The sequence below is a fragment of the Lutjanus erythropterus genome, chromosome 17 (assembly GCF_056507025.1).
Source record: "Lutjanus erythropterus isolate fLutEry1 chromosome 17, fLutEry1.hap2, whole genome shotgun sequence".
Classification (NCBI taxonomy): Eukaryota; Metazoa; Chordata; class Actinopteri; order Lutjaniformes; family Lutjanidae; genus Lutjanus; species Lutjanus erythropterus.
The window spans coordinates 22,563,231-22,575,855 of NC_139333.1; the positions used below are offsets into that span (position 1 = coordinate 22,563,231).

The 12,625-nt window shown below is 41.2% G+C and overlaps 1 protein-coding gene across 1 annotated transcript in view; it reads right to left on the reverse strand.

Annotated features, from left to right (window-relative positions):
* Positions 1 to 1,680: 1,680 nt before the first annotated feature.
* Positions 1,681 to 12,625, reverse strand: part of LOC146312207 (neurotrypsin-like) — a 52,933-nt gene continuing 41,988 nt past the window's right edge. The window contains exons 8-15 of the mRNA XM_084741089.1: positions 11,944 to 12,122; positions 11,448 to 11,589; positions 10,356 to 10,576; positions 8,481 to 8,622; positions 7,320 to 7,598; positions 6,457 to 6,579; positions 6,093 to 6,364; positions 1,681 to 5,089 (exon numbers count right to left, since the gene is read on the reverse strand). Of these exons, the coding sequence (XP_084597215.1) occupies positions 4,533 to 5,089; positions 6,093 to 6,364; positions 6,457 to 6,579; positions 7,320 to 7,598; positions 8,481 to 8,622; positions 10,356 to 10,576; positions 11,448 to 11,589; positions 11,944 to 12,122 (1,915 nt within the window). The 3' untranslated portion in view covers positions 1,681 to 4,532. The remainder of the gene's footprint in view (positions 5,090 to 6,092; positions 6,365 to 6,456; positions 6,580 to 7,319; positions 7,599 to 8,480; positions 8,623 to 10,355; positions 10,577 to 11,447; positions 11,590 to 11,943; positions 12,123 to 12,625) is intronic.

Below are 12,625 nucleotides of genomic sequence, written 5' to 3' on the forward strand. Positions count from 1 at the left end.
CCAAAAGCTGACTCATTTATGGTCATTACAAATCACTTTTCCTGCAGTTTTCAATTGAAACTGGCCAATCCGCTGCAGCGAGGGTATCCACTGATCCCTCTTTTTTCAGAGGGGAACCCGTCCAAACAAAAGAAAAGATTAACATGGCTCATGGGTGACTGAGAGCAGCAGCTAAGCAGATTTACTTTTCATTTACTTGGAGGCAATAAATCTTTTGTAAGCAATCTTTTTATTATTATTTTCTTTCCGACTTATAAAATCCATGTGTTTTGAGTGTGGGAAGTCTGATTTCTGCAGGGCTTTAAGATTGAGTTTATTTGATCAAATACATGCCTGATGTCTATTCTAAGAAATAACAAAGTGGAATTCTTCTCCAACTAATCTTTCTGAATGGTTCCTCCAGACATCAACATTACCGAGGCTGTTTACACCTGGTATTAACAAGTATACAGGTGTGAATTCACCCAAGACAGAGTAACCCCAGACCACATTTGGAGGTGTTCTGGGCCAAACGTGACCACATTCTTCCAGCAGTGTGTACGCGATGTGTCCTGGGCCACCCTGAAGGACCGCCTGCTCAGCTGACGTCCTGTAAGTACTTCATTTTGTTCACTCTAATGAAAATGACGCGTTCAGGGTCTCTTACCAGCCAAGATAAGCAGCAGATGTGCAACTTTGAGAGGTGCTGCATGTTGAGAAACTTTCTAAACTTTGCAGAATGTACGGCGAAATCTTAATCATTCATGGCTTCTTGCAAATTCAGCATTGAATACAACACATTAAGCTGCTTCTTTTATCTTTTTTTTTCTATTAACACTCAGTTAAGCATTGCTGTCTGCTCTGTCTGACCTGCATCTACTTGCCAACATTTAGCAGATGTTTGAACACACTATGTTCACATGCGCACAGATTATCCACTATAATTCAGGATATGACAATATTATGAACTTGATCCAGGTCACGTAGGCTGCATATTTCATTTGGGCATTCCTAATTAGGCCTTATTCCCAACGCAGCATTTTCCTATCAAGACATGTGGGACAGGCTGATATTATTCAGGTTTTAGGAGGATTCTTTGGACATTCTCATCCGTTTAAGGTCAGCTCATAAACAAACCAGCTAACAGTTTGCACGGCTGGGGTAGAGATACATGCACAAAAGAAATCCCACATTTTGAATATGCTTTGGATATCATATGTAACACAAGCTGTCGGTCGTACAGCACATCAGCAGAGTATGCACAACTGCACGTAAACAGGAATACTAATGAAATATTCATTTCCATTAGCCGTTCAAACTTTGTAGGAATACTGTCTGTTTCAGAATAAGGGCAGAAACTGTAAGCTGATTTCACCATTTACACTAAATCTTTATAAAGACAACATTTCTTTCTTTTTGTAAGTTAAAAAAACATTGTCTCTGTCCCAAACTGTGTTTGCATTTAAAGCGGGGAAGTGAGATCACATTATAATGCCAGATATGAACAAACGTGATCAGATCAGAGAGACGTGTTTATGCCAGGTGTAAACGACCTCATTGTCTTCATGCTGAATCCAAATTGTGCAAACTGTGTATACAAACTCAAAATAAATGCACCGTACCCTTTGCATGTTGCATTCTCATTAACCTTAAAAACAATAAGCTCATTATTAAATAAGACAGAGAGGAGAGGCCCAGATCTGTTGTTCTCACCAGGTATATGTTTTAATACTCAACAATGATTCAGCACATTACACTGAGGAACAGCTGATGGGTTTAACACAGGTAAAGCAGGCCTTAATAAACACTTTACACTGCTCCCTCGCTGTCCAGCCATAGACATACAGTATTTACATTAACCTACAGGATCTGCATGATAAAACACCGAGAGTAGTGATAGGCTTTGAGTTTATGTACAGGATTATAACAACAGGCATCAGACAGGTCCGTGTTGGAGAAAACAGCAGTCGCAGGTTACAAGATGCTTCACGACACAATGGTTCACAGTTTACATCAAAGCACAAGTCAAGTCCGTACACTCATAGCAACAGTATAAAAAGAACCATCAGGACGGGGCCAAAGTCGTCCGACGACCGGCCCCGTGAAAATAGAGCGATGTCGCCATCTTCTGGTTGGATCGTGCATCTGCTCAGAGTACGACAGAACAGACAACATTTAACTTCAAGAGTTCGGCTATCTAATTCGGTCAAGAATGAATGCAGTACACAGACTATCTAAACTCAGGAGGAGTAGCTATCGATCTATCCATCTATCAATCTATCAATCTGTCTAACGCCATCTGCTGGAATCAGTGCAAAAAGATACCTTATGACCCGACAGTCAGCATCCAAATGGCTTTGAGAGGAGATATTTGTCCTGTACAGTTTAAAGGACCATACCAGTGTTTTTGCAAGTTATAGCGTCCTTAACTACAAATACAAGAAATTATGTACACTTGATGTAATTGCTGACAAATCCTTGTTGTATGTATTTTTTCCTGATTTCCAGGCAGCCTCTGTTTCCGTAGTTTCCCCTTTGGAGTACAAATCAATTAACAGACTCCTAAAACCTGCTTTAGACATCACGTCTGCAAGGTTTTCTCCATTATTTTTGAGCGGTAATGCGGTTTAATTGATCTGGGAAGAACGCACTCTCGACTTTGACAAAAAATAAAAGCAGGTTTTGCATTTATTATGACAGATTCTGCTTGTTTCAAGAGTCAGCTAATTGATTTCCACATTTCTGAAGTCAATAGAAAGCAACAGGGAACACTTACTGTACGACATGATGCTAAAGTGCACGAAAGCCAAGAAGCGACTTTACTTCATACGTTTGGCTCTCTGCATCCTGTGGGTTTAACTGTAGACTTAATAATATAGAATGTACGGTATCTGTATTAATGGTTAATAAATTATTGCTTTATAGCTCAGTTGTAAACCATTAAGAACATTTGGGTTGCCAGGTTGTAAAAAATCTCTCTGCTTAGTGAGTCACTAATAAAGAATAACGAGTGTCTCACTTTCTAATATAAAGCTCTCCATTATATATGCGAGTAAGTCATAAACTATGAGGTTTATACATATATAAGGACAAATTTTGTTTCTAAAAAGCCAACAGCAATGGTTCGAAAATCATTTACAAACCTGGCAGCCAAAACTGTTAACTGATCTATAAAAGTTATATGTATGTCCACTAAATCACTAATTAAGTCATTAATTAAGCACATTAAGATGTTTTTTCTGTTGAATCCCTGAGAGGCGAGTGAGAAAAGTCAGATTTAAATTGTTTTCTGTACTGTATTTATGCCTTAAGAACAGGTGGGAATAAAAGTTCTGCCAGAATCATTTTTCTTTCTTACTTTTTTCATCTGTAGACAAAATCCAGATGTTACTGGAGTTTTTGTCCAGTGTGACAGGGCCTGAAGTGTTTGTTGTTGTAATACTCATTTCATCCACAAGGGGCTGAACTGCACCACTGCACTTTCATGTTTTCTCCCAGTTAATTTCTCCATGCTCTCTAAACACAAGCCGAAAGAAAATTAACTTGGAAAAATTAAACTTTTTTTCTCCTGTTTTTAAGTCAGGAGAGAAAACAAATTAGATCAGACTCTGAAAATGTCTTTCTTGCTCTCAGGATTTCTGTTCTTTCCCGATGTTTGTGCAACATTTCTTATTATTTTGATTCCTTAATTGCTTTCTGTATTTATTTAACCCCAGTGTTTGTGTTGTATTTGGACCTAGAGAACGACACTTCATCCCATTTGCACTTGCATGACTGAAAAAGCACAGGAGCGCCGTTTTCGCCGTCATTATGAACTTTAGGATCAACAATAATAATCAGCAGCAGACAGACATGAAAAATCACTGGTATGGTCCTGAGTTAAATAGCTTAGTCTTGGGTCTAAACAGCACTTTTACCAGTAAAGGTATAAGACAACAGCCTGAAGCCCTGTTGGAAAAAAGCAACATCACCCACATGTGAAGTTTTATCACAGATTTTGGACGAGTGTCGCCTGATGCAGGAGTTTGGGGGTTCATCTATATTAATAATCACACACAATCAGCCTTTATCTAGATGTTCTGGTTGATTTTTGTTACTCGCACAGAAGACACACATTAACAGGTGAAATTTTAGCATAGATTCTGGTGTGACCATCTCAGAAATTCCCCTGCGAATATTTTTAAGCTAACACTATTGTCCTTAAAATACATGCCATGCTGATTTTTTGATTCTCAGTTTTGGTGAAAGGCCCCGATCAGGATGCCAGGCTCGTTCATCGCGTTGCCTCTTCTTTACAGGCTGTAACTCACATGTAAAGCACCACAAATCACCCACACACTCTGTCATCCTGGCAGCTCGGGAGGGTCTGCCCACACTGCTGTACTCAAACACTTCACAACACCGAGTTCAGATTTGAAATGAGCACAGAGACGCCGTTTGTACTGACTTAAGTTTCTTTTCTTCTACTGTTAAAGTTAACCCCCGTCTTCCTTTAACTCTCCTTCCTCAGGCGGTCACATGGCACAGGTGGTAAGCCAATGGCGCGGCCTCAATCAGACCAGAATTTGCGTGTTTGCATCCCCGTCATGGTGGGGGTGTGTGTTAACGTGCTGACTGGTGTGTGAATGATGAGTGTGCGTGTGTTTGATGTCGTTGATTTCATTTGTTTGTTGTCGGTCGTGTGTGTGTTTGAGCTTGCCGTGCACGTGGAGGTATTTATCCTTGTGCTCCTCGTGTGTGTGTGTCAGGTCATTGTCCACGTGTGGCAGATCCTCTCGGGTATTTGCGTGCGCGTGCGGCTCCTCCGCTCGCGGGTTGGTGACCTCCTCGATCCAGCTCCTGAAGCGGCTGACTCGAGTGTAGAGCGAGGGCGAGGACGGGTCGCTGCAGCCGTAACCCCCAGCGACGACTCCGGTGAGGACCCACCGGCCCGTCTCCTCCTGACACACCAGCCCGCCTCCGGAGTTGCCCTGACAACTGTCGCCATGGAGGAGGCTCGTGTCTGGAGGGCTGCCGGCGCACAGGGTGCCGTGGCTGGAGAAGCTGTCGCCATAGCGCTTCTTACATTGCCACGACGACATCAGAGGGACCCAGGATGCAAGAACTGAGTCTAGGAGAGAAGATGAATGAGATGATTAAAGGAGCAGCACGTCAGAAATGCTGACACAATTAGGTGATTAATTTATAAGTCAATCAGCATGAAATTAACAAAATTTTTGATTATTGATTAATCTTTAAAGTCATTTATCAACAGCCCTGCTAGCAGCTCTCTAAGGCTGTACTTAGACACAGTGGTGCTTTGAGCTAAATGCTAACGTGACTCCCTAAAAATCAGATTTTTACACAGGGGCGGCGATGCCTTACAGCTGGAGTGTCATGTGCCTGATGTGTCTTCTCACAAATGTAAAATAACACACAGTTAGTGAAACCTGACACTCAAGGAGTGAAACATCAGCCCAGATCTGCACGACTATAAGCACATCCTCACACTTTTTGCAAAACACTACACACACTTCTCTACATTAGACAGAAATCTAACATGTCACTTCTTTGTCCTTTCTGAACACTTCCTTTCAAAATACCTCACCTATGATAAAACACGGCCGTCGTGAACAAAGAAGATGAGGACCAAACTTATCAAAATCAGTACAATGTAGGTCGGAGCCTTAGTGTACTTCATGCTTTCTTTTTTGGCTCCACAAATGTTTTTGTTGTTTTTATGTACTATTTAAACTTTGTTCTGTTCCGAGTTTCAGTGCAAAATGCAAACTTTGAAAATGCATGGATGTATTGACTGGTTTTATAATGTAGTGAGATATAATTATGTTCGTCAGTGTGCAGCACTGGTCTTGTGTTTTGTGTTTGATCCATATATTCATATACTTTTTTTTTTTTTTACAGATTATTGTACATTATATTATAACAATTATGTTTAATCACCAAAAATGCAACCTAATCTTTGCCTAAACCTCAAGATTAAAGGTCACAGCTCACTGTAATGATTTTTTATTGTTTGTGATCTTTGATTGTTGCTCCTTGCAGCTGAAACATATTTTTAGATACATTCTGAAAAAGAGACATACACCGTCCACAACAGAGAGAAAAACACATACCTGCTCCTGTCCAGCCAGCGGTAACCATGACAACACAAGAAGATGGAGTATTTCCCCCTGCTGCTGCTGTGTCTGCAGAAGGAAGGCACGCTGCGTTGGTGTTGGGGTCAAAGGTCAGGCAGTGACCTTTGCTGCTGGGTAGCTTCAACAGAGCCAGATCGTGACCTCCACTCTGACCCTTGAACTTCCTGTGAACCACCACCTGCTCCGGGGTGAGAGTCTGCTCCGACGCCCCAACACGCACCACGTACCTGGACGGTTCGCTGCCGAACCTGAAGGAGAGAGGACAGGGGGGGGGGGGTGTTGAAGGAGAGGAGGAAGTGTTCTCAGGTCAAAGTGACGGTGCCTTTAGCGACAGATTTACCTGCTGACGCAGTATGCAGACGTCAGAGCCCAGCAGGGGCTGATCAGAGTGCCGCTGCAGAGAGGACCGCCATCTTCTTCTTGAGACTGAAGCCACACCGACACCTGCCACGGCCACGTGGTCCTGACAGAGAACAGAAAAACACAGGGGCTTCCAAAATCAACAAAACATTAAACTTCTATAGCGCTGTCAATACTGCGTTGTTGCTCATGCTTTTGTTTATTTTGAAAAATGACACTGCTGCAGGAGATACTTTCAAGTCAAGACACAAGAACACAACACAAAGTGAAGAGATCGTCACATAATCCCACTGATTAACAGCTGGTGGCAGTAACACACCAAGAAACAAGGTGATGAAGTTATGAAGTGAAGTTTAGAGGACTCTGTCAAAAGCTAGTTCTAAGAGTAAACTGGGCTCACATGGTGCATATTTCCAAATAAAGTTGTGTTTAATCAAATTATGCTAAAACTAACTGACACACAGAAAGCCTGTGGTCAAGTATAAGAGTTCTAACTGTTTTTTGGGTCTCTGTGCTGCCAGTTGTTGCCTGCTGGGTGATCTGTGCATAAAGGGAACCAGGAAGCAACGGGGTACATAAATACTGGCAGGAGGTGGAGGGTCAGTAGAGTCCCAGCAGGCCAGGAGCCCCCCGACAGCTACATCTAGCCATGAATAAGGTGAATTTATTACACATGTGATAAATACTCTTATTTGAAATACAGCATAAACTAACTGCAGTCTTTTATCATAGATGTTTTTTCTATCTTTAAGAAACTTACTGATAAGGATTCATTGTCGGTTCTTAATTCAACAGGACAAAGCCACAGATTTAGATATATTCGACCACTAAATTATCCCCTACCTGAGCATGTTTTCCTCGCCTTGGTTCCTCCCCTTGCCCTCTTCCTCCACCAGCTTCCTCAGCCCGCAGCTCAGCTCCTGAGGCTTGGCCTGTACTGCAGATTCCCGCGGCGTGACGTCACACCTCACCCCTGCGTCCTCCCTGCGCCTGCAGCCCTGGATGCTCTGGCCCAGGGAGGGACACTCTCCCAGGAACTCCTCCTTCCCCGTGCACCTCACCTGGTCCAGGTGGATGGGCCCTTTGCCTTGACCGAACCCTCCAGCTGCTACCGCTCCACCACTGAGCAGGGAGGGAAAAGTGAATTTTTGAGTAATTTCTTAAATACATTCAGCTCTCTGACTGGGTAGCACCACCAAAAATTAATTTAATCTGATATTAGTTCCAATCAGAGTTTAGCAAAGCTAGGTTTAAAATGGTGGGGGTGGGGAGCGCATATGCTATCTAGCTAAAAGTAAGCAAAACGTTGTTGCAGTGCTTGCTAGCTAGTTAAAAGGTGACAAAACTGCATTGTTTACTAGCTAGCTAAAAAGTTTTTAAAAAAGGATGTTATGTTGTTTGCTAGCTAGCTAAAAGTTATCAAAAGTTTCATTATTTGCTAACTAGCTAAAAAAGAAAAAAAAAATGCATTTTTTGTTAGCTAGTTTGAGAAAAAAAAACACAACGTTGCAGTTTGCTAGTTCGCTAAAAGGTTAACAAAATGTTACACTGTTTGCTAGCTAGCAAAGCTTTGCTAGCTTTTTTTGTATTGTTTGCTAAATAGCTAAAAAGTTAGTTAGCCTGTTTAGCCTACTCATGATGCTTGGCAGAGAAGCTCTTATTTCTCCTGCTTTGAGGAAAATTTGTTTGCCAAATTATCAACTTGAGTGAGGAAGAACTTTATTATTTTTCTTAGTCCATCTGAATAAGGCAGCTATTTTAAAAGTTAAACTTTCTTAAGTTTAAAGTTAACGCTTGACTACACTTTATTACATTAATTTAAATTAGAGTTTAAAGTGCAACAGAATTAAATGAAAGAGGTTTATATTAAATCTTTCTTAATTTTAAGCTACTTTAAAAGCTTGGCACAATGTAAAGTTAAACCTGATTTAATGGCGTTTGAAAATCCTTGTTGGTGCAACGCAGCCTCCATGTCTTTCATGCACATATATAATCATTATGAACCTGTGTCCAAGCTGTCTGCACACCACGGCTGCATTCAGGTCGTTCCAGCCAGAGTCACAAATACTTCCCCAGTCGCCATGGAGATACACCTCGACTCGACCCTCCTTCCTGCTGCTGCCACCCACAAGACGCACCAGGGGACCTGACAGGGGAGGAAAAAAAAACAAAACACAATTCTCATTCATATTCATGTGGGTGCATCTCCTTCTCCAGTCTACACTCACCGAGAGCGAGTTTTATGTCCACCGACGGTGTTAAATGTCATCTGCAGCTCTTTATCCAGCCTCTATTCTCATTCTAATGGACTGTGTGTCTACAGGAGGCGCAGGACCTCTGCAGGGCTCAGACAGTAAACACCGCTTTATTCTCTCTGCTGTCAACATGTGGCATTTAAACTACAGACAAACACCTCTGTTCACAGCCAGGTAACGAGACAGAGACACAAAAAGAGACACAACTGGTTTTATTCTTTCATTAGACAGACAGACAGACAGACAGACAGACAGATGGATATAGAGATAGACGGATAGACAGATAGATAGAATGTAACTTAAGTACAGTAAATAGCTCACAGTCTGGCAGCAGACCAGCCCTCTGCAGGGACAGCTTGCCCTTTCTGTACTAAATTAATTGCAGTTGCACAGACACCAAACTTCTGCAGTGCAGTGATACTCAGTTTCTCTCTTCTTTCCTTTGTTCTTGCTGCAGCTGCTTTAACAATTAACAAAATCTCACAAAATGTAACACAGGAGTCTGGTCTTTCCTAAAACAACTCATGATCAAAGTTAGTTCTGCTAATTATGGCACTGTAAGGCAAGGCGCATTTCTTTGTATAGCAATATTCATACAAGAGAAGCGCTTTTGAGAGTAATAATAATAATAAATTCTATTTGTATAGTGCTTTAAAAGGCGCTCACGGGCACATCACGTGGTAGAGAAGAAAGACAGAAACAAGAGGCAGGATTTTGAAGAAAAACTGGTAAAACCAAAAAATGCATTTTCAGCCTGATATTAAAGACGGTGTGGTGCATAATAAAGCTTCACCGATCCAAAACGTTCTACACTTTGTAATGTTTTAAAAATCAACTAAAATGTAGAGAATATATTTTTTTAAATAAAAAACTTGTAAATGAATGAAAGGCATGCTATGCATGTTTTCCTGATCAAAAACAAACATTGCATTGACTAAAATAATCCCTCTAAATCATCACTTAGATGCAGAGGTGTGTGACCCCCAGCCCTGAACAGCATGAGGTCAGGACTCTTTAAAAACATAGTAACCCAGCAGGGTTGCCAGGTCTGCATTTTTTCCTGCCGCATTGGGCCACTTTTGAAGTGTAGCTGCCTGCTGGCTGGGTGGATGTATTTTGCATGCAAATTACATTAATATCTATAAATACAGATCTATATTTTAAATGAAATTATTTATTTATAAAATCATAAATCATACCAAACTGACTGCAGCCAAGCGTGTACACAAACAGACCACAAGTCACATGCATGTCCTCATAAACACACACAATTACGACTTGCCTGTGCTCCCTGTTATACATAGGAATATTATTTTTAATTATTCTACAATCTGGATTTTGAAGAATTACTAAAACTTTTTTCCTGCAAAAACTTAATTTTGAGACAGGAGCTTTTTTTTTCCCTTGTTGCTCTTTGTAGCTTAAATCCACATTGTTCTAATAAAGATTTAATATTTATTTTTATTTACACAAACGGGTATTTTTATGTTTTAGTGCATCATAATATGAGCTATACTGGAGCCCACCACCAGGGGGCGATCAAGATGTTTTGGCTTCACTTCTGTGGAGCATGTTTCATGTCGTCCATCTTTATATATGTAAATGGTTCAACCTCATCTCTTACCTGTGGACGGTGCGATAACCGGCACCTCGTTGGTCTCCTGGCTGGATCGACCCCTGCAGCGAACGCCGACGTCCTCACTGTGGGAGCAGTCGGTCCGTCCCCAGATGCCGTGTTGACAGTCCAGCAGGGATGTCTCAGATCCCTCACAGTGGACGTCATCCAGCAGGATCAGACCGACGCCCTCGCCGAACGTCCCGTCTGACACGACCTCGGCGTGACCCCTGAGGGTGGAGAAGAGGGTAAAATCTTTAACCTGCTTGAAATTTGAACACCAATTGTAAAAATATAGATAGATATTTGTGTTTTTACATTTTTCATATTCACAATTAGAAGTTTTATGGAGTCTTAGGAGGGCCATAAAAAAATAATTCTGTACAAGAATAAGAAAATAAATGTGGAAATGTACCAATTATTAAATGATGTTCAGCAAATAAAAAACACTAACAACTGATAATAACAAGGTCATTAAATTGGAGTAACAGAACCTCAATAATTAAAACATTTCAAGTTTCTACTGATAAAAAGATCCCTTTTAAAAAATATTGTTATAATATATTCAGCAAAGCAAACTAACAACTAATAAAGTTTGCCTCAAATAGAAAACAGGTATGAAAGAGGATGAAAAACAAACTTTAACTGACTAATTTACTTTCATTATTGATTAATCTGCCACTTAGTTTCATGATTATTTGATTAATCATTTAGCCTATGAAATATCCAAAAACTATGGAAAAAATGCTCATCACAATTTCCCTGAGCCCAAAGTGATGTCAACAAATTGCATCTTTTGTCCGACAAACAGTCCAAAACCAGAAAATTGTTCTTTTACGATCATAAATGATAAAGAAAAGTAGCAAATCCTCACATTTAAGAAGCTGGAAACAGAAAATGTTTGACAGTTTTGCCTGAAAGATGACTGAAATTATTAATCAATTAGCAAAATAGTTGCCGACTAATATTCTTCTGATTGACTAATCAGTTAATCGACTAATTATAGCAGCTCTGGTCTTTAAAAAACATCTAATGGTGTCTTCAGATTCACAAGTGTTTTGTCAGCGTACGTCTCTTTTGGTGAATTGCTTCAAGCTTTACCTGTAGCCCAGCTGTCTGCAGACCACCTCTGCATGCTGCTGGGACCAGTGGTCGTCACACACCGTCCCCCAGTCACCGTTGTGGAAAACCTCGACCCGACCCTCCCAGGGACTGTCTCCTCCGACCAGACGCACCACACCGTCTGAAACAGTTTCACATCGTGGCTGTTATAAAGTCCTTACGAAGGGGCCGTTCACGTGATTCAAGAAAGACCTCTCAGACTTGATTACACTTCATAGATGCTACATTTTCCATAAACATAAATATATCATTTTCAGATCAATAATTAATCTTAGCTTGATGAATACAGCCGCTGTTTCATGTCAACAGTCACGTTACTCCTCAGATCCCATAAATCCTGTTTCTGTTAGCTGCTGCTTCATGCAGTAATGATTTATTGATGTTCAGGGGATATAAATAGCAGCATGAAGCCCATCAGTGTGCACAGTTCAGTGTGTGTGTCTGTGTTTGTGTGTGTGCGTGTGTGTATACGTACCTGTATAAGGGCTGCAGGAGACCCCAGCATCCTCCATGTGGTCACAGTTGTGCTGCTCCCAGTCGCCATGGGGACACTGCTCGAGGAAGAGCTCGTTTCCTGTGCACTTCACAGCATCCAGCAGGATCGGGCCTGAACCCTGACCGAAGTGAGCCCACGACCACGCCTTCGCCACACCCCTACAACACACACACACACACACACACACACACACACACACACACACACACACACACACACACACACACATAATGTCTAAACATTGTGTGTATTTCTACCTTTTTTTAAAACAGGGAGCCACTACAGATGCCTTGAGGCAAATTTATGACCTGACTTACAGATATGAGTGATTCTCCAGAGTTAAACATGATTTTAACCTTCACTGACTCACAAGTAACTTGAACAGCCTTTCTCATCAGCGTCTTCAGTAGAATGGCTAAGTGCATGTTACTTTAGCTTGTTAACATGCTAACATAAAGTACTGATTTTGATGTGAATGTTATTAGTTTTGCAGGTGTTTGGTCATAAACTGAAAAAATACAACTTTTGACCTGATGATGGCGCTAGATGAAAAGGTAAGGGTGATCAAAGTGATCATATTTCATCCTGAGGGGGGTGCGAATATCTGCAGAACATTTCATGGCCATCTAATAGTTTGAAGATATTTCAATAATGATGCAAA